This window comes from Pelodiscus sinensis, chromosome 6 (assembly GCF_049634645.1).
Source record: "Pelodiscus sinensis isolate JC-2024 chromosome 6, ASM4963464v1, whole genome shotgun sequence".
NCBI classification, from domain to species: domain Eukaryota; kingdom Metazoa; phylum Chordata; order Testudines; family Trionychidae; genus Pelodiscus; species Pelodiscus sinensis.
Genome location: NC_134716.1, coordinates 109,806,509 through 109,829,392, shown reverse-complemented (window position 1 = coordinate 109,829,392; position 22,884 = coordinate 109,806,509). Strand labels below are relative to the sequence as shown.

The window sequence follows — 22,884 nt, the reverse complement described above, 5'->3', positions numbered from 1 at the left end:
CTAAAATATTTACTTAAAGGTGAAGTTATAGACATTTTACAGGAAAACAAACTAATTTCTGAAAAATGTTTAAATTAGTTTTCTCAGAACTTGCTAGTGTTACTGTAATATCTCCACAGAATGGGAAACGCTAGTCTTTCAGAGAATTTGGTTTTCTTACATATTTTGTCATATGTCAGCAAAAACTGGTGCTGATTTAAAAGAAATTCCTGAACATTTTTGAAACTTTTTTTAATGTTTGTGTACATTTAAATTTTTCTGTAGAAGTATTGACTTTTAAAAAAAATTCTTTTTCAAATTTTATATTTGTAAAATGTTTTACTTCTTCCATATATGATAAGAACCTCATCACTGCTGTATCTAAGTGTCTCACAATCCATTAATGTGAGTGACTACTTTGTAATCACTTAGAAGATAATAGATGTATAGGAAATAGTCAGCATGGATTTGTCAAAAATAAATCATATCAAACAAATTTTCTAAGTTCCATTTTAAAGAGAATTACTGGCTTCCTGGATGGGGAGAAGCAGTAGATGTGATTATATCTTGATTTTAGTAAAACTTTTGATACAGTCTCACATGACAGTCTTATAAGAGAACTAGGAAAATGTGGTCTAGATGAAATTACTAGAAAGTAGGTGTACCAATAGTTGAAAGACCATACTAAGGAGCAGTTAGCAAGTGTTTCCTGTCAAACTAGGATACTAGAGTGGTCAGTACCTAGGTCTAGTACTATTCAAGATTTTCATTAATGACTTGGGTAATGGAGTAAAAAACATGCTTATAAAGTTTGTCAAAGACAGCAAGTTGATAGAGGACTCAAGCACTTTGGAGCATAGGATTAGAATTTAAAATTACCTTGATAAATTGGATAATTAGTCTGAAATCAACAAGATAAAATTCAATAAAGACAAGTGCAAAGTATTTCACTTACGAAGAACAAATCAAATGCACAGTTACAAAAAATGGGGAATAACTACTAGTTCTTTGATCATTTGTTCATATGCATTCCAGATCAGGTGTTTTGTGCATGCACGTGCACATTAGCTGGAAGATTTTTCCCCTAGTAGCTAGCCGTAGAGTAAGCCTGAACACCCCCTGGAGTCACCCCTCCATGGTGTGCAACATAACATCCTGCCTCCCTCTTCATTTCCTTCTTTCTGCTAGTGATGGTTAGCTGGAACTCCCCAGTGCTTGGAAGGGCAGTAGCTTCTCTGTTGTTTCATATATTTATTTAATAGTTAAATAGTTGGTAGTTCATAATAAAATAGTTTGAGTTGTAATTTATTCATAGTTAAGTTTTAGTGGGGAGGTTTGTTTTTTCCTCCCTTGTGCCTCAGCACCAGGGCATGCCTGGGTCTCCAGGCTTCAAAGCCTGTGACTCTGTTGGTAAGTGCATGCCCAGAAGCAACCCCCACACTTCCTGCTTGAAGAGTTTGGGAGAGGATCATCAGAAAGACAGTTGTGCGATCTGCAAAACCTTTTTACCCATACCTTCACGGATAGAGATCAACAACTGAAGATATTGCTCATGAAAGCAGTACTCCAGTCCCAGACTTGATGCCAAGTCCTTCCTCCGTGGTGTGTAATGCCCCAGTGCAGTCAACTCAGCCTAAGACAGTGTCTAAGGACTTGCAGCACCATTCACAGTCACCAGTGCCACAGAAGAAAAAGGCCAGACAGAGGGAGATCTCCCACATGCAAGTATAAATCCAAGGACATGCCAGGAGTGAGACCCAAGTCAGGCCACCAGGCATCAGCAGAGGCACCTGAATTGGGGGGGAAGATCCCAGGGGCTGAACACTCCACATCCAGCCTGATATCTGGAGCCACCAAAGGATATTGTTGTGCCTTTCAATGCCTAAGGCCTTCCAAGCAGCTCAGGACTTGATGTATAGCATGACCCTAATGATAGTTCAACACTCATGGATACACCACTCCCCTACATCACAACAGGATCTGAGAAGTGAATCTTCATACTAGGGCTCATTGCCTGCAAGCATAGCTCTTCCTTGGTTGTGCACAGATACCTCCGACACATCCTATCAGAGTACCAGCAACTTCCATTTGGGATTGGTACTGGTACATGGCACCATGGCCCACTCAGGGTATGTCTACACTGCAGATTTTTTTCTGAAAAATGGCCGTTTTTCCAAAAAAACTCCAGTTTACACCCACACTGCAATTGCGTACTTTCAAAAATAATTGAAAGAACAGAGGGGTTTTTCTGACATTGGTAAACCTCTTTCTACGAGGAAGATACCTTTTTCCAAAAGAGCTCTTTTGGAAAAAGGCATGTGTGGATGGGAGTTCTTTCGAAAGAAAAGAAAAGAGGAGAAAGCACGGTGCCATGGTGGCCACTCCATCCATAGTAATCACAGCTTAAATGCAAGATAGCGTCCATTCAGTGTGGACACTAGGGGTATGTCTACACTACATGGCCCTGTCGACGGAGCCATGTAGATTACTTTTGTAGACATAGGAAAATGAAGGGGCGATTTAAATAATCGCCGCTTCATTTAAATTAAAATGTGTTACCAAATTTAACAGATTCAGAGAAGCTATGAAAACTAGCTCTCCGGACAGTTACATAGTAACTGGGCTCATCTGCTACGGGATGGTATCTCAGGTGCGAGGTGTCCACCAGTATCTAATCACCTGGAGATTGTTTATCAGAGGGCATCGCACCAATAAAAACTTAACACGATAATTAAATTTAAACCACAAGACTATATTATTTACAACAAATTTAACAGTATATACCTCAATTAAACTTATAGGGGGCAGTCCCAATTTATACTACGTGGACCTTGAGGGGCAGTCCCTCCAAGGTCCCTATACCTACTTACAGAGTCTATTGGCGCTAGGATGATGGTGGTGGTGCTAGCGACCTCGAGCCGTTGGTCCTTTAGGGCCTCGGGTGAGGAACAGCTAGGCGTCCCTCGGCGGACGATCCTGACGCTTAGTGACCTTCTAGCCTTTGGCTGTTTTAGAGCCTCGGGCGAAGATCTACCAAGGAGATCCCTCGAAGTGTAGGTTGAGTGCGGCGGCGGTTGGTTCGTCTTCCACGAAGCCTCTGGCCTTCGGCTCCTCTTCTCCGCACTTCGGAACGGCAGGATTGGCGGTAGTAGACTCTGTTCCTATTCTAAGCTATTCTAAAATATAACCTAAACTAATCGTGATGCACCTGCCAAACAGACTCGAAGACGGCCAAAATGCTTCGAACCGACGCAGCCTGCCGGACAGACACGACGACGATATCTAAATCTAATCTAAAACCTATGCTAACTACACTAATTTAAGCCTAAGTAGTAGGATAGCATGAGCCTTCCACCCAGCTATGCCTAAAAGACTAATTAGACCTCTCTCATACCAAAACCTAGGACAGAGACTTGGACCTCATTCACTCCCTAGCCTAGCCTAAGAGCCGACGGAACCCGACGAACCCGGAGCAGCCCGACGCAACCACAACTGCTGCGTGGCAGAGGCTTAAATAGCCTGGGTTCGCGAATATTCATGAGTTCCGTGGTTTAAACCGATTGGTTGCAGGATGATGCTTCTTTAAACTGATTGGATAACAGCTCAGAAAACAAATACAGGTGATCGGTTATTAAAGGATGCTATATTAGCATACTTTTAAGTTAATTGGTTGACACATCATACCACACATCCCATTATATTCAAATCTTAACAGGTAACTGGCATACCTGTGGGACGTGTGGTACGTGCCACAAACCAGACCAGTGATGGATGCCAGATAATAGAATTAATCCAAAATGGAGTTTTGGCAGCCATTTTGAGAGATCACCTTTACAGATATAAGACAGTTGATTGACATATATCAAATATACTGGGCATACAGACTTTTCTTGATCTTTACACAGTTCCTTTTTCCCAAGGATACACAAGTGACATTACACTCTTCCTTACACAGTGGTTACAGTTATATCCAATCATATGGTTACATAACTTGTCGCTACATAATCATTTGCAACATTGATAACACATGGGCATTGAGGTTAGTTACATAATTCTGCGTTACAAATGGCTGCCGCGCTGTGCCGATCAGCTGTTTGTTGGCACAGCACTGTAGTCTGGATGCTCCGCAGTCGACATCAAAGGCATTTGTTGACCTCCCCAGTAAAACTCATCCTACGAGGCATACCGGGGAGGTTGACAAATACCTTTGATGTCAACCGTGGAGCGTCCAGATTACAGCACTGTGCCGACAAACAGCTGATCGTCACAGCACGGCAGCCATTTTAATTTAAACGAAGCAGTGATTATTTAAATTGCCACTTCATTTTCCTATGTCTACAAAGGTAATCTACATGGCTCTGTTAATGGAGCCATGTAGTATAGACATACTCTATCTTTCGAAAAAGAAGACTGCTTTTTCGATGCGCTTTGGTAGTGTGAACACTTTCTTTCGGAAGAAGTTTTTTCGGAAGATCTCTTCTGGAAAAGCTTTTTCTGAAAGAAGCCTGCAGTCTAGACATAGCTTCAGTGGCAACCCCAAACCCAATGGCCCTTTTGGACTCCCTGAGGTTTTCACTAAGGCTGGAGTCAGAGCCAAGGCCGATACTCAAAGGCATCATCAGTAGCATCAGCCACCTTTGTCCCACCACAGGTGCTGACAGCCTCACTGACAGTGTGCAGGGCGGAGCTACCAACATTTTCAGTGCACATAACTGTCTTGGCTTCCATTCTATTGCCAGGCCTGGCACTGCAGATAGTTTTGACATTGGCATCGATACTGATAACGGCACCAGCACCGATACCTCCCTCTTCAGTACCGACAATGACAATACCAGTACCACTGGCACCAACACCAGCCCCAGAACTGCTGCCGATGTCAGCACCACCTTTGATGCTTTTAGTGTATGCCGGCATGGGAATTCAACCACCTATCCCAACAGGTCCAATATAACACAAGCTCCAGCCACTGACAGGCACCTTCTCCTCCCCCTCCTCTCCTGATAAGGTGCGTATAGGCTTGGCTCCATCCCCAGCTCTGGAAGACTATAAAGCCCTTCAATAACTCCTTAGAAGGGTGGCTCAGAGTCTCAACATACAAGTGGAGAAGGTGGTAGAGAGGATGTTGACCCTTTTGTAGATATTCTGTCTTCCTTGACCCCTGGCTGCATTGCCTTGCCCCTCATTGGGTCCATTTCGAATACTACTAACACATTATGACACCAACCTCCTTGCTTCCTACTGCCAAGTGTAACAAGAGATGTTGTTGATCCATTGAGAGGGTCTGAACATCTCTATTGTCACACTCACCCAGATTCCTTAGTGGTGGATGCAGTGAACCACTGGGAATGTCATGTGTCTCTACAGCCCATCCCCAAAGAACAGGGAGGTGAAATGCTTGGACCTGTACAGCAGGAAGGTCTACTTTGTGAGGGGTCTTCAATTCCATATTTCTAACCAGCAAGCACCAGTTAGCAGATAAAATTTCAATACCTGCAGCACCTTATCAAAATTTATGGAGCTACTCTCCCAAGACTCCTATGTCAAATTTTTGACAACTCTAGAGCAGCAGTCACCAACCAGGTAGATCTTGGAGCCTCTGACAGGGGATCCTGACTGGTTTGGCCTGGAAGCTATCAAGAGCTGGCACTTCAGTTGCCTCTCCAACCTCTGTCCTGCTGCTCCTGCCCTCTGCCTTGGAGCTGCCCCCCTGGGAACCTCCTGCTTGTTGTGCAGGATGTGGGACGGAGAAGGGGGGCCCTAAGTCAGGGTGTCCCTCCTCCCCCCACTTCTGTACCCTATCTCCACACAGAGTGAAGGGGATGGAGCGAGCGTGGCAATGCAAATCTCTGTCACTCTCACACTCTGTCATTTTCACCAACACACACAGTCTTTCCCTCTCCTCTCCTGACCCAACACGTACGTTGGGGGTTCTTGTTACTACTTTTATTGCTTGCCAAGTGGGTTAGTTTTGGGTTTTGACTGGTCTATGCATTTCATAATTTTAATTTCTTTCTTACTCTTAAATTTAATTATTTGAGTAGTAAGTTCTAAAATGCCCAACATGCTGTGGCTGGAGTACTTAACCCTATGGAAATTGCTGCTCCTGGAAGTGGCTGGCATGTCCCTGCAGCCCCTGAGAAAGACAGAGCAGGGGGTGCTGTCCTTTCCTGGAAGCTGTGGGCTCAGTGCCTATAGATGAGAGGCAGCACATGGTGCATGGAGCCATTGCTGTACATGCCAGCTGCTTTCAGGAGTGGTGCAAGGCCAAGGCAGGAGTAAGCCTGCCTTAACAACACTGCTCCACTACCCGGAAGCCATCTCAGTTATACAGTGCCCAGCCAGAGCCTGCTTCCTGAACTTCTTTCTGCACCCAACCTCCTGCCCCAGACATAAGACCCCTGCACCCAAACTCCTTCACAAAGCTTGCACCCTGAAACTCCTCCTGAGCCCTACTCCTCTACCCTGAGCTAAGCCCGGAGCCCCTCCCACACTCCAAACATATTGGCCCAAGACCAGAGCCTGCACCCCAAGCTTCTACCCCAGCCTGGTGAAAGTGAGTGAGGATCGGGGAGGAAGAGGGATGGAATGAGCAGGATGAGGCCTCGGAGAAGGGGTGGAGCAGGGGTGGGGGCCTCAGAGAAGGGGCGGAAAGGAAGCGGGGTAAGGCTATTTGGGTTTGAGGTAGATCTTACATTGCACTTCAATTGAAAAAGTGATCTTGTGGTTAAAAAGGTTAGAGACCACTGCTCTAGAGGAAGGAAAGCTAGTTTCTAGGGTATCCTTGCTGGGTGCTTTAGATATGGCAGATGCCGCTATGAGGGTCATGGCCCCTGACACAGCCATGAGAAGGGGAACCAGGGTACAATCTTGGAACTGCCTTATGAGGTCCAGGATGCTATTCAGGAACTTTCCTTCAAGGGTACATCCCTTTTTTTTTTCTGAGAAAATGGACAAGAGGCTGCACAGTCTAGCAGACTCAAGAATGATTCTTAGATCCTTAGGAGTCTATGCCCCTGCTACTCAGCATAGACACTTTACGCCTCAGGTACAGTCCCACTCTTACCCACCTCAGGGCCATCAATAGGGGCCTAGAAGGAGACTCCAACAGCCATCATCAGGGCAAGACTCTGGTCAGCTCATACCTTCATCTAACCATTAGCAGCAATTTTGTTGGTCTGATTGAGGACAGAGTCCTGGTTATTTCTTTGGATCCACCCCATCTTACCTTCTCTTCCTGACTATCCCCTTTCTACCGTGCGTGGTCCCAAACTGCTTCAGACCAATGTGCATGGTAGACAGGGGGCATTCCATCTAGTTTTCGGCCTCCCACTCCCCATCCCTCTTTAGGAACCATTCCTATGAGCAACTCCTAATTCAGAAAGTGCATGTGCTTCTATCTCTGGGGGCAATAGAAGAGGTTCCTTCAGAAAGCAGAGAGCAGGGGTTTTACTCCCACTGCTTCCTAATTACAAAAGCCAAAGGCAAACTTCATTCCATTTTGGACCTGCAGGAGCTCAACAAATTCTTCAGCTCAAATTCCAAATTTTTTCCCTGGCATCCATAGTTTCTTCTCTGAAAAACGACTGATACTTCCCTCTCGACTTGAGGGAGGCATACTTCCACATCTTGATTTATCAAACTCACAGGAAATACTTGAGATTCGTAGTAGTCAACAAGCATTACTAATTCACAGTGTTCCTCTTCAGACTCTCCTCAGCCCCTTAGGTATTTATGAAACGTATGGCTTTGGTTTCCACCTTTCTCCACAGATATGGGGTGCAGGTTTTTTTGTACCTGGGTGACTGGCTCATCAAAGGTTGGTCCAGGACTCAGGAAGATGCCTATGTGACATTCATCAGAAGCACTTTTGACAAGATAGGCCTCCTGCTCAGTGAATCCAAATCTACTCTCCTCCCGGTTCAGAGAACAGAGTTTATCGGAGCAGTTCTGGATTTGACCTATGCAAGATCCTACCGCCCGTGGAATGGTCTCAGGCCATGGCCTCCATCGTTCAGACTCTCAGAACTTTTCCCCACAACCACGGCCAGGATCTGCCTCAAACTTTTGGGCCACATGGTCTCATGCACGTATGTGGTAAGGTACATGAGGCTAAGACTCAGACTATTTCAGCTATGGCTAGCATCAACTTACCGTTGGGATAGGCTATTAATGCTACTCCTGAAGATTCCCTCCTGTGGTAGCTTAACCAATAGCAAGTCTGCTCTGGGGTCCCTTTCACAATACAGCAGTACTGCCAGACATTCAGGCCCCACTTGTCAGGTCATATACAGACAACACAATGGCAATGTTTTATATCAACAAACAAGGTGGTCCATGCTCTTCTCTGTTGTGTCATGAAGCCCTTAGGTTATGGGACTTCTGTGCAGATCACTCAATACATCTGTAGGTTGTGTATCTACCAGGTACACAGAATGATTTAGCAGACAGTCTCAGCTGCTTCTTCCAGTCTCACAAATGGTCCCTTCATCTGGAAGTGGCTCATTCAATCTTCCAGAGGTGGGGACTTCCCCAGATAGACCTCTTTATAATTCATCACAACAGAAAGTGTCACCAATTCTATTCAGTTCCAGAATTTCTCCTCCACTGGGTACAGCATCTCCTGTATGCTTTTCCACCGCTACGACTGTTTATAGAGTGCAGTTAAAAATCAGACAGCACCAAGCACAGGTCATCCTCGTAGCCCCAGCTTTGGCCTGTCAGCATTGGCATACTTCTCTATAGATATGTCAGTGGAGGTTCTGACATATTCCAATATTCCCAGACTTTCTCACACAGGACCACGGCTGTTTATGCCCCCTGAACCTTGAGTCTCTCCACCTCTATATGTGGAAACTCCCTGGCAAAACCCCTTGAGGCTATTATGTTTGGACAAGCTTAGACAAGTTATTCTGGGCAGCAGGAAACCCTCCACTGGAGTTATTTACACTGCAAAGTGGAAGAGAGTTTTAGTCTGGTCCAGTCAACATGGTTTCTCCCTGCTGCATGTCCCAGTACCCTTCATTTTGGATTATTTTTTGCCATTTTAAGCAACAGAAGCTCTCATTCTCTTCTATCAGATTACATTTAGCTGCCATATTGACTTTTAATCATGGATCTCAATGTTCACAAACCCATTGGTTAACCTCTTCTTAAAGGGTCAAGACAGACAACACTCAAGTCCGTAAACTGGTTCCTCCCTGGAACCTTAACTTAATCCTATCCAAACTTGTGTGTCCTCTATGTAAACTACTCAACACTTGCACGCTGTTTTTCTTGTCATTCAAGGCAGCATTCTTCATAGCTATAACTTCTGCCAGAAGAGTATCAAAGCTTAGAGCTCTCACCTCAGAACCCCCCAATACTGTTTTTATAAGGACAAGGTACAGCTAGCTCCAACCTCATCTGGCATTCTTACCAAAGGTGATCTCCCCGTTCCATGTGAACTAGGACTTTTCTTCCCGTGTTTTAGCCTCAACCTCATGCTAATCACCATGAGCAGAGGCTATACTCTCTGGACATGCACAGAGTGCTAGTTTTTTATACTGACCAAATGAAATCCTTAGACAGTCCCCTCAATTATTCATAGCAGTGGCCAAAAAAGAAAGGTCATCTTGTGTCGTCCCAATGCATTTCATCGTGGATTAATGCAGTAGCCTGTATTAAGGACTATTATAACCGAGTGAGCCTATCTTTGCCACCACTCTCAGCACACTCTCCCATGGCACATGCCTCATTAGCAGCTTTTCTGGCTCTCATTCCCACTCAAGAAATCTGCAGAGCTGCAACATAGTCTTCTATCCACACTTTTACAGGCCATTATGTGATTACCCAGCAGTCCAAGGATATGAGAGCCTTTGGAAGAGTATGCTGCATTAACACCACTGCCTGAATCTTGGCTTTGGAATCACTTGATTTGGAATGCACATGAACAAATACACAAAGAAGATGGTTACTTACCTTCTCATAACTGTTGTTCTTCTAGATGTATTGTTCATGTCTATTCCGGTACCTTCCCTCCTATCCCTCTATAGGAGCAACCAACAGGAAGTAATGGAAGGAGGTAGGAATCTGTGGGGCACCATATTGCTCATCATGGAGCCCCAACTCCAGAGGGCACCCAGGCTAACCCTACTGCTAGCTGCTAGGGGAAAATCTTCCAGCTAACGTGCACATGAACACCTGATTTGGAATGGTTATGAACAATAGTTATGAGAAGGTAAGTAACCATTTTGTGGTAGTACTCTGAGGTTATAATACACCACAATGTAATGCAGTCGTTAAAAAGTTATTATTTTGGGGTGTATTACCAGATGTGTTGTAAGTAAAATATGGCATGCTCTACTCAGTGCTTAGAAGGCCTCAGCTTGAATGAGGAGAGGTATGGACAAATTGGAAAGAGTCCAGAAGGGAATAACAGAAACGATAAAATGATTAGGGAACCTGAAGATTTAAAATAATGGAAATATATAGTCTTTAGAAAAAACTTGGTGGAAACCTGATACATTTTCAAATAGGTTAATGGCTGTTATAAAGAATAGAGGAATCAATTTTCTTTCATATCCACTGAAGATAGATCAAGAAGTAATTGGCAGAAGGGAGATTTAGGTTAGATATTAGGAAAAGCTTTCTTACTATAAGATTAGTTAAGCTCTGGAATAGGTTTCCAAGGGAAGTTGTGCAATACTTATCATTGGCAGTTTGTTAAGAACGGGTTAGATAAAGAGTTGTCAAGGGTTGTCTTGGTTTAGCTGGCCCTTTCTCAATGCTTGGGCTGAACTCGGTGACTTATCAGGGTTTTTTCCTGCCTTTAATTTCTATTATTCTGTGATACACAATACTCATAGACTTTAAGGTCAGAAGGGACCATTATGATCATCTAGTCCAGTGGTCCCCAACCTTTTGGGGCTGCTGGGCGCTTGGGGGTGGGGCCGCTCACGTGCTGTGCGTAAGGGGGCGGGGCCGCTCACCGGCCACGTGACTGGGGTGGGGCCAAGCATGCGCCGCACGTCCGAGGCTGGCAGCAGCATGTGCTGCAATCCCCGGCAGGGGCCGCCCAGGTTCTGCGCGGCTGGGGCCGGTGCGGGCATGCGCGGCGCCCCCAGGGCCGGGGCCGGCAAGGGCACGCACGGCTGGGGCCAGGGCCAGGGTCAGGGCACGCGCGGCGCACCGGGGGGCAGGGCCAGGGCCGACAAGGGCACGCGTGGCGCACCCGGGGCCGGGGCCGGCCATGCGCCTGAGGCTGGCACCTGCCGCACGCCCGGGGGCGGGGCCAGCCCAGATTGTTCCGCGGGCGCACGTAAAGGGCCCGGCGGGCGCCGGGTTGGGGACCACGGATCTAGTCTGATCCCCTGCATAATGCAGGTCACAGAATCTCATCCACCCTCTCCTAGAATAATCCTCTCACCTATATCTCAGATATTGAAGCCTTCAAATAGTTTGAAGACCCCAAGATGCAGAGAATCCTCCATCAGTGATCTGTACCCCATGCTACAGAGGAAGGCGAAAAATCTCCAGGGCCTCTGCCAATCTACCCTGGAGGAAAATTCTTTCCCGACCCCAAATATGGCGATCAGCTAAACCCTGAGCATGTGGGCAAGATTCACCAGCCAGACACCCAGAAAGTTCTCTATAGTAACTCCTATCATCCCTCCATTGACCTATTTACCACTGATAATGAATGGTCAATTAATTACCAAGATCATGTTATCTCATCAAACCATCCCCTTCATAAACCCATCTAGTTCAGTCTTGAAGCCAGATAGATCTTTTGCCCCCACTACTTCCCTTGGAAGGCCGTTCCAGAACCTCACTCCTCTAATGATTAGAAACCTTTCTTCTAATCTGTCTAAACTTCCTACTAGCCAGCTAATATCCATTTGTTCTTGTGTCCACATTGGTATTAAGCTTAAATAATTCCTCTCCCTCCCTGGTATTTATCCCTCTAATATATTTAAAGAGAGCAATCATGTCTCCCCTCAGCCTTCTTTTGGTTAAGGTAAACAAGCCAAGCTCTCTGAGTCTCCTTTCATAAGACAGGTTTTCCATTCCTCGGATCATCCTAGTGGCCCTTCTTTGTACCTGTTCCAGTTTGAATTCATCCTTCTTAAACATGGGAGACCAGAACTGCACACAGTATTCCAAATGGGGTCTCACCAATGCCTCGTATACTCAATACACAATGCTCCTGTAAGGGAGGGAAGTGCATTTTTACAGATGGGAGACTTGTCTACATGGGGAGGTTATTTTATGATAAGTTAGTGTGAAGTTAGAGTGGTATAGCTTTTCCACAGTAACTCCCCAGAGGACTTCTGTGTTTGTTTAAGAGTATCCAGATGGGGAATTACTGCAGAATAGTTTATTCCATAGTAACTATTCTAGTCAATTTCTCCATGAAAACAAGTTGTCAGTGAGTTGTCCAAGATCACACTAAGTATGGTAGAGCAGGAAACTATGTGCTGGTCTCCCAAATCTTAGGCTAGTGCCCTAAACACTGGACTTTTCTTCATGTCTAGTTTCCTCATCTGGAAAAAATTCCCACCAGATGATCAATCAAAATAGGGGAAAAGGCCGTAAACACACATGTTCATAGAAAAACCAACAGGTGAATGAATTAAGTATGTTGAGAAGCAGGTAATTGACTAATAGTGTAGTTGATATAATTTGTATCAAAGGAGAGGTGCAAGACAGAGCTACCCCCGCTGTAGCTCTGAAGTTTAAATGCAGTAGGAGCCATGCAGGCAGGCAGCTCATCTCTTCCTGTATTTAAAATGCAGAGCTGCAGCAAGGTAGGTCTGGGACCTGGTAAAATCCAGGACTGAGCAGTCCCAGTTTCTGCTGTGCCTCTGTGTTTTAAATGTAGTAAGAGCTGCTGTCTGCCTCCCCTGTCCATGCAGTGCGGAGATGGTGCTGGGGAGGAACCGGTTTTTAAGCTGGCTCCCCCAAGCACCAGCTCCTTCTTCCCCCACTTTCCTGATATAGAGGCAGCAAGGTGAGGAGTAGCAAGTGGTCGAGTCGTGACTTGATTACCTGATAAGTCTAGGCTTACTGGGGTCAACTACTCAACTTACATCCCTAGAATAAATAGATGTTCACTTTAACTGATTAACCAGGATTTTACATCCCTAATCAGTTAAACCTTAGACTTAACTGGTTAACTGAGTAAGCAGGATCCTGCACAAAGGGGGCCAGCAGCTGGAGCTGGCTGCCCCAAGTGTGGGGTGGCCGACTCCTGCTCCCGCCTCCTCCCCCAAGGTGATGGGCTACAGGTGGTAATCTGGGTACCCAGTAAGGATCACCCATTTCTGTCAAAAATGGAAAAACAATTTTTGGGGAAAAAAACAAGTCTCTATGAAGAAATGAGTTTAGAAATGCCCCTGTTTGGCTACAATAATTTTATTGGATAAATTCAAGAATGGGTAATAAAAATGAGATATCAAACAGCAACATATCAAGAACAGAACAAAACATTTAAAAGGCCTTATTCTTGTTCACACTGAGTCCCCTACATTCCACTGTGGCTGTGTATTGGGGCCTTAAATGTGATTTGTGAATTTGTATTTAATACATATTTTGAAAGAACTTGTCTAGTCTACAAAAAGTTAAATCCTTTCTCTGGCAACAGACCCTCAACCTTCAGTTGAGCAGTTAAAAAGTGCTGTGGCAGTTAAAAAGTGAAATAAAGTAATAATTTTTAATATTAAAAAAGTATGTAACCATCAATGTACCTTTTACAACTAATCTTAATTACTGTAGTTAAACAAGTCAGACAATTGTAAGGTACACGTAGTAGGTAGATTGACTGCAAAAGTACAGCAGTGTCGTTCTAATTGTGCAACAATATTTAACTTTCAGAATATAAGTAGAAGAAAGCTCATTCTTGTGATGTCTTAACTTTCTCTCTCTCTTTTTTTTTTTAAGGAATAAAGATTGTTGTACAGCCAGACCCTAAGGCGGTACTATCTGGACAAACGGTCAAGCTATGTTGTTGGGCAACTGGACTTCCATTTGTGCACTATCAGTGGTTCAAACAGGAAAAAGAGGTAATAACCAAATATAGGAAATCTCAGGGATTTGACAGAGGTATTGGGTAAAAGTCAGTCTGCAGAATATAAATCCTTACCAAAAAACTGTCATCCATCCTTCTACAACTGGCTCAAAGTTGCTGCATATGCTCCATATTTCTAGAGCCTGAGTAGCACTCCCCAGTTAAAGCAGAGCACAATCTTTTATCTAGGCATATTTTCCTGTAATAGGAATGCCTATTAATGAACCTTTATATTAGCAATGATATTAAAGTCCTTCAAAGGAATTCAAAGTAGGAATAAGATCCTCCGGAAAAGGGCTTTTTTTCTGGAGGATCGGGGCCAGTGTAGACGCTCTTTTCCGGCTTTTCTAAAAGCCGGAAAAAAGCGGCGGACATTTTTATTTAAATGCCCCGGGGGATATTTAAATCCCCCGCGGATTTCCCTATTACGGCTTCTGAAATTAACATACCCCTTCCGGAAAAGGGGCCAGTGTAGACGTAGCCTAACAGTTTCCAGTTCAGATTTGATTATGTCTGCTTATGACAGTACTGATATGACATAAATGCTAACTGAAATAATGCTTTGGGAATCTCATCTAGTTATTTGTGGAAAAGATATAAAGATTGAGAATTGAAGTTCCTGAAAGAACATGCACTCTAAGAAAATTTCTAATGTCCCTTTTTATTTAATAGCAGCAACACCAATCTGTCCTTGAATCAAAATTTGTCTTTAAAACATTAAAGGCTGAGGACAAAACTAGTTTGAAATAGACTTTAAGAAAATGTGATAGTAGTCCATATTGTCATTGCTAGAAATAAATATTCTAATGTTTTCTCCAAAGCAGCACCAGTCAGTTTCAGTTAAATTTTTCTGTGGCTCATATGTAATACAGGTTCCACATGGGAATTCCCCAGAGTTGATATTTAACCCAGTGAGTGTAAGTGATTCTGGGTTTTACATCTGTCGAGTGAACAGCGATTCTTCCTTTGTGTTCAGTCGGTGGGCACAACTCGACGTTTGTGATATCCAGGGAATGTCTTATGGTAAGTTGAAAATGGCTTTCACAATGGGTCCCCTCTGTGCAGATTTTGGGGTGGGAAAGATGAACTAGCTCATCATTCAGTAGGCATAATGTAAATATGCATCTGCTAAATTCAGTCTGCTGTGGAGAGTCTTTCACTTGCTGTAATGACTTAACTAGCTCAAGCCTAGATTGTCTGCCAGTATTCATAATTACACACATTAGTGAAGGGGGTGTTTTATGCCTCTCTGCCTTGAGCTGGCTACCCATACATATTGGCCGTGTCTAGACTGCATCCCTTTTCTGTAAAAGGGATGCAAATTAGACACATCGCAATTGCAAATGAAGCGGGGATTTAATCCCCCCCGCTTCATTTGCATAAACATGGCTGCCACTTTTTTCCGGCTCGGAGCTTTGCCGGAAAAAAGCGCCAGTCTAGAATAAGGAATAAGGGATCTTTCGGAAAAGGCTTTATTTTCCGAAAGATCCGCGTCTAGACTGGCGCTTTTTTCCGGCAAAGCTCCGAGCCAGGAAAAAGCGGCAGCCATTTTTATGCAAATGAAGCGGGGCGGGGGGGGGGGGGGTTTAAATCCCCGCTTCATTTGCAATTGCGATGTGTCTAATTTGCATCCCTTTTACAGAAAAGGGATGCAGTCTAGACACAGCCATTATGACATACAGAGAGGTAGAGAGAGGGAAAACAGGTTCTGCAGAGCTTGCTATGTATTGTTGTCCTCCTGTCCCCCAAGTAAGTGGGAATGTGGGAATTAATGGTGTAGCCTTGACTCCATTGCTCCTAATATGCCTGCCATGATTCAGCATAGCTGTGGTGGCACATCAACAGACATATGCTGCACCAAGCAAATTGAGAGGAGATTAACTTGTGAACTAGCCCTAATACACAGCACTTTGAGAATATAAACCACTATATATGTGTTGAGCAATAGGTTAAAAAAAAAGTGACTTTATGTAGACAAGTACTTTTTGCATCCAGTGTTTGTTTTATAAACTGAGTGAAATAATGCTTTCTGTGTGACTAGAATTCTTGTAAGTTTACAACTACACAGTTAATGATACTAAAACAAAAAAACAGGACTATGTAGCACTTTAAAGACTAACAAGATGGTTTATTAGGTGATGAGCTTTCGTGGGTCAGACCCACTTCCTCAGATCAAATAGTGGAAGAAAATTGTTACAACCATATATACCAAAGGATACAATTAAAAAAAATGAACACATATGAAAAGGACAAATCAAATTTCAGAACAGAAGGGGAATGCCGGGGGGGAGGTAAATGTCTGTGAGATAATGATATTAGAGGTGATAATTGGGGAAGCTATCTTTGTAATGGGTAAGATAATTAGAGTGTTTTTCAAACTTAAGTGTAAAGTGTCGAATTTTAGCATGAATGACAGTTCAGAGGATTCTCTTTCAAGTGTATTCTTAAAAGGCCTTTGAAGCAGGGTGCAGGTAATCAAGTCATTGAGACAATGTCCTTTCTGGTTGAAATGGCAAGAAACTGTTTTTTCTTTGTGATCCTGTCTAATATCTGTCTTGTGGGCATTGATCCTTTGGCAAAGTGTCTGAGACGTTTGTCCAATGTATATAGCAGACGGACACTTTCGGCACATGAGAGCATAAATTATATTTCTAGATGCGCAGGAATATGTGCTCTTGATCTTATAACTCACTTGGTTAGGTCCAATAATGGTATCAGCAGAGTGAATATGTAGACAAAGCTGGCAACAGAGTTTGTTGCAAGGGAAGGTACCAGCGTTGGTATTAGTGTGGTATGTCCTGTGGTTGTTGGTAAGAATCATCTTGAGGTTAGGTGGTTGTCTATAGGAGACTATGGGTCTGTCTCCCAGAGCCTCTCAGAGTTTAGTAGCCTCTCAGAGTTTAGTAAATCTGCTCACTTGAATCCATCTAGTTAGCACCAAAGTTAAGTAGAGTTTGCAGTCCACTTCTTAGGTCTTATTGTTTTAACACTATTTATTTCTCCCTGTTTCAGAGGCTGTGTGGTTTTGGTGGTTATTTTGGCAGGATAATCCACAGGACTTTTTAAATGAATGTTACAGATGAACAACTAATAGTCACATTTTTACTGTTCCTTAACTCCATTGCTTGGAAATTTTGCAGAAGTTTAGCCAAGTTAGTCTGTAACTGGAAAAACTTAAAAACCAACAAATAGTCTTGCAGCACCTTAAAGACTAACAGAACATGTAGATGGTATCATGAGCTTTCATGGTTTTTTCAGATGAAAGAAGTGGGTTGTGCTCACAAAAGCTCATGATACCATCTACATGTTTTGTTAATCTTTAAGGTGCTGCAAGACTATTTGTAGTTTTTTAAGTTTTTGGAAATTTTGGCATTCACTGACGTTCTGGTAAGAGATGAAATGTGCAAAGTTAAAAAAAGCAAGCAAATTGTCTTATTTTAAAAAGATATCTTATTTTACATTATCACATATCTGATAGGTGGTGCTTTTCTATAGACTTTTTGAACTACTATAGTGTTCTGCTTATAATATTACTACAGGCAAGATAAGGGTGCAAGGAACAGTGATCAAACTTTCACTAATGTTGCCAGGAATAATGCTAAAACAACCTTTTTCACGTCTGAAAATTAAGGAATTACTCAATTTGATATTACCTGAACTTATCTCTCCTCACCAAAGTGTAGCTGTATTTTAACAGTCTTAAATCAACCATATTGTAACATTGGCTCCCATAGTGGATTGGCTCATGGCTATTTAGTAATACTATGGAGAGAAACAAACAAAAAGTGTTTCTAAGTGGCACAAGTTCTGATAATTAAACAGCAATGGATCTATTTAGGATTGAGAGATTAGATTGTTATCAGTAAATGTCTGTAAACATTTATTTCATTTTACACAAGGTTTCCATTGATCACAGAAATTTATAGATACACAAAGTAATAATAATGCTGCTTGAGAAATTAGAAGTCGATTTAAGGGTATTTACTTTATATGTTTTGACATATGATACTGAGAATTGATGTTGACAAATTGTGTTTGAGTGGTTATAAAGCTTTTACTTTTTGAATCTCAACATCTTCTGTAATTAAACAGTATTTCACTTCCCTCAGCTTCCTGGTGACACAGAGAACATTTAAATGAATAAAAAATGTGCATTTAAAAACCTATAATATTTTGCCCAAATGTGAAAACTAAGATAACAAAAACATTTATATCCATTGAAACTATTAAAAAAGTTGAATTTTGCCTAGCCTGAATATATACAAATAGAAAGTAATGCACTGTATCACATTGGCAACAAAACATTCACATTCTTCATCTTACCCCCTGAAATTAAAACCATAGTTAAAGCAAGAAACCTGTGCAGGAAGGGAGATGATAGGTAGCTTTTAGTATTTCCAGATATTGTAAGATACAATGAGAGGACAAACTGAGCCTAGGGGCAGGGAAGAAATCTTTTGAGATTGGAAATACTGTGTTAATCCAGTAGGATATTTATTCAGCTTTACATAATACTATGTGCTTGAGTTTATTGAATATGTGATTGGTTTTTATATTTGCCAGCTGGCATTTTCAAAGGCTAATGGGTAGTGGACAACTGATTTCTTCAGGCCTTTTTGAAAATCTCTGCTCACGACTTTACCTAAGAAATGTGTTCCACCCATCCCTAGCACAGAAAGGACAAACTTTTTACCATTTCTATGACTTAAGCTAAGCAACTGAAGTGCTATCCAGTTATTCTGATGAAATTTAAATAAGAAATAATGAAGCCAAAGGAGGAGGCAGCAACTCCTTTGCTACATTCAGACTTGTTTTGTTTCTGGAGCAGTCAGGACATAAATGCTCAGAGGCTTTGAACCTCTCTGTCTGCAACCCATGCCAATTCCTCTAGATTCATGGAGATTAGGTCCATCAGTGGCTATTATCCAGAATGGGTAGGAATGATGTCCTGGCCTCTGTTTGTCAGAGGCTGGAAATTGATGACAGAAGAGGGATCACATTATGATTACCTGTTCTGTTCACTCCCTTTGGGGCATCTGGCATTGGCCACTGTTGGAAGACAGGATACTGGGCTAGATGGACCTTTGGTTCGACCTAGTATGGCCATTCTTATGTTCTTACTAATTCTTTGTCTAGTTAGAGAAGTAGTTTGTCTTGGAATTTGTGGGATATTGGATAAATGGTAATTATTTCAGGAAATGAACTCTGATTATGATTGCCTAGAACATGCCTTGTAGCATGTGGGGTACCACTGTTTTGCCTCACATTATCCACAGACAGGGAGACCACAATTTAAATCTGTACCAAGCCAAAGAACTTGAAAACATACACGTCTGTTAGGCCAAGAGATGAAAATTCTACAAAGTGTATGAAGCAATAAGAAGCTGCAAGTTGATAGCAAATGCTAAATTGTCAGTGTGACTTCCTTAAATGGGTGTGTGTTTCTATACTTCAGTAACACTAGCAACTATGTTAGCAAGTGTCTGCCTAGGTTTTAAAGTTGACCAATGTTGAGATTTGGATGTTAGGCATAGAGATATGAATGTTTAACCTTAATGGATGAGGCTTACCAATTAAGGTCAGCTGGTGGGAGCTGGAGCAGCTCCTCACCAGTCATGTTCAGGGTGCTTCTCCGTGGACAAGGGCTGCTCCAGCCAGGACACCAAAGCATCCCCTGCCTATGGAGTGCCCTGGCCTGCTACAGGCAGGGGCTGTTCACCATCACAGCCTTCTTTGTGTCTCTTTATTTCCTTCTGACATATTAAGAAGGGCTGAAGATGTGTGTGACTTTTAAAGGGATAAAAATCTTTTCTATCATGTTTCTGTAATAGTCAGTCCTACCTTGTCTTTTTACTGGAGTTGTAAGAGCACTATAGGGAGTTTTCTTGGCCTTTAACTGATTGTCAGGCATCTGAGGAATTAATACAAATAATTTGCCTGAAAATCCCTACTCATCATAATTGGTCAAGTTTCGCCTCCTTTTAGAGCTGCTCAATTGAATTTCTGTTCTGTATGTAATTCTGAGGTTTTTAAACTTTTGTTTTGTCCCAAATCAGGACGATTCAAGTCTATGTTTGAATTTGCTATGGAATTAAATATTACCAAAATATTTCATTTTAACCTTATCCAAATGAAACATGTTAATCTTTTGTTTATATTAAGTCAAAATAGTAAGTCAAATGAAAATGTGATAATTTCATCAAAAATGTCATGGGAAGTTAATACATTTCTGGGGGTGGGAGGTGCTGGAGAGTGTCTGACTCTCAACCAAATCTTGATCCGTGTTGTTCATAATGTCCTCCCCAAATCTAAAAAGGTGCTTTTCTTTCTCCTCTTGTGAGAGAGGGAAATAAGCGAAAAAAAGGCAAAGGTGATCTCTCTCTAGTCAGTGGTAGAAATGTAGCCGTGTTAGTCTGGTGCAGCTGAAACAAAAAACAGTTTTCTTCCACTATTTGATCTGAGGAAGTGGGTCTGGCCCACGAATGCTCATCACCTATTAAACCATCTTGTTAGTCTTTAAAGTGCTACACAGTTCCTGTTTTTTTCTCTGTCTAGCCAGGCAGTTTTCTGGTCTACTGTCTTTAAGTAGGGTCTACCTCCAGTACTCCCTCTTGGGGCACCTTGCTTGACAGCAGGTCCATGCAGTTTCAGAGGTTTCTGTGGCCTGCAAGTATCTCTTTCTCTCAGCTGATCTGTGTCTATGATCAGCAATCTTTGAGGTATAGCAGCCTTCTTTTGGCAGGTTTCCCTTTTTTAAACTTCCACCCCTCTCTGTTCATGCAGAGCAAGCCTTACAGGTGTGCTTTGTTAGGACTGAATTAGTCTTGTTGGTCCCCCTACCAAAGTGAATGTGCCCCTTCAGACTTCCAGAAATGTTTCAGTTTTATCAGATCAACACTTTATGATGGAAAATAGTTGTTAGTCAATTTTCAGCCAGTGCTGTTTCCTTTGTACTCAGGAAGCCATAATTCTGCTTGCTCTCTGATTTTCCAGAAGGCTGAAGAATAACTAGAGTAGATGAGATCTTACTTTCTAATGTAGAATACAGTACTAGGACTTGGATCTTTCTTTCAGTCCTGTTTCTGGGATGCCCATAAAAGATTTCAATCTCTATTCAAAGAGGGCAAGTTTTGTTTGCCATTGCAAATCACCTTAAGGAAATAAATTAGAGGGTCTAACTTAATTCCTCCAAAAATGTGAAATGTAGTTGAAATTTCCAGTTGTGTTAGTCTTTAACTCTCCTATCTCTGCCTTGAGGAACTGTGTTGTATGATCCCTGAAATACACCATGCTGTACGTGCTGTGTTGCTCAGACATTGTATAATGAGACAAAGAGAAACCAAATGGAGTCAGTGAATACAATACATATTGTTATGAGCCCTTAATCCACAAGTGATTGACAGGTTAGATGCCAACGTGTGTCTACATATTATGGACCTTTAATCTAAACGCTCTGACATGAGTGACTACAACAGCTGAGCTCAAAGCTTCATTATATATTATTTTTAGGGAAGTCTGCACTTGCTATCATTTTTAAAAATTTTACTATCTATTCCATGCAAGTTTGAATTCCTCACAATGAAGTTGCTTCTGTGTGTACAGTAGAAATATATTTAATCTCTATATTTTAGCAGTTTCTATTTTAATACATTTGTGGACACAGTCATGTTTAGGAAGAAGTTTTATCTATGAGTTAGAACGAAGAGGTGACTGATGTTTATAAAGCACTTCTAGTACTATAGAAGAGCACATTATTTCTGTTGTTGTAGTTAATAGATTCAGTGTCAGATTTGACTATTTGAATTGAAGAAATATTGACACACTAAACTTGGTGACAATAATGTTGTTTCATTCTAACCCTCTAAAAATTTCACTTCCAGCCATCTGCAGTAATGTAAACTAGAGGTGCTAGGAATTTAATTCATGCATGCACATCCCTGAAGGCAGAAATGCTATACATTTCTTCACAATCACCATTTTTAGTAGCTATTACTGTGTATTGAGTCCCACTATCAGACAGTTTTGAAATTTAATTTTCATTAAAACTTAATGATAGTATAATCTAGCAGTTCTGCTCAAGGGATAAAATGACTTACTTTTTAGTATACCAGCTGTTGGATTGACTTTTGTTGTGTGTGTATAGAGCTGCAACTTGAATGACAAGCCTCCATTGAGAGGGTGAAAGGGTGCAAGTAAATAGTCCAAGTGTGTAATTTCTATTGCTTTATATTTGAATCTCTAACATGGAATACATTTCTTAGGTACCAAGCAGTTAATCATTTATTTTTAAGATCCCTCTTTTCAGTTTTAAATGTCTTGCAGATTATAGCTTTAAGCTAAAAAGCATCTGTTTTATAAATATTGTCAATTAAGTTTTGAAGATGAAACAAGAAGACTTGATTTTGGTTATACAAAACTATAATCAGTTAAGCTTTGGGGTCTTGTAAAAACAATCCAAGAGTTGTTTGAATCTTGTTTTCATTTTTCCTGAACTTCAAGAATATAGGCAAGCAAGCAAGTTGTGTCCTGCATTGGAGTTGTGGGGAATAATGTTGTTGTTTATTTTTTAAAAGTAAAAACAAAATCTCATGTTTGATTTATCTGAAATCAAAATATTTTACATTGGTAATACTTACTCTTGTTTCATTAAAAGTCAAAATCAGCAAATAAAGTCAACAGTAGCATATCTTATGCTCCACTGCACTGAAGAAATACTTTGGGGGCATCTAAAAGTGTCAGAATATAAATGCAGTTGGGAGTCTATGGCACATAGTTGTACTTCTGGTTCAGTAGCAGTAGTGGTCAAATTTTCAGTTACGGTGCTGATCCCTATATACTGTGAGAGCAGTATATCATGAGCA

General features: G+C 42.0%; 1 protein-coding gene across 9 annotated transcripts in view; it reads left to right on the top strand.

The window, feature by feature from the left end:
- Window positions 1–22,884, top strand: part of MALT1 (MALT1 paracaspase) — a 114,123-nt gene that overhangs the window by 39,460 nt on the left and 51,779 nt on the right. For all 9 annotated transcript variants that reach the window (XM_006116548.3, XM_075932620.1, XM_075932616.1 and 6 more), the window contains exons 3-4: window positions 13,897–14,018; window positions 14,896–15,046. In XM_006116548.3, coding sequence (XP_006116610.3) covers window positions 13,897–14,018; window positions 14,896–15,046 — 273 coding nt within the window. The remainder of the gene's footprint in view (window positions 1–13,896; window positions 14,019–14,895; window positions 15,047–22,884) is intronic.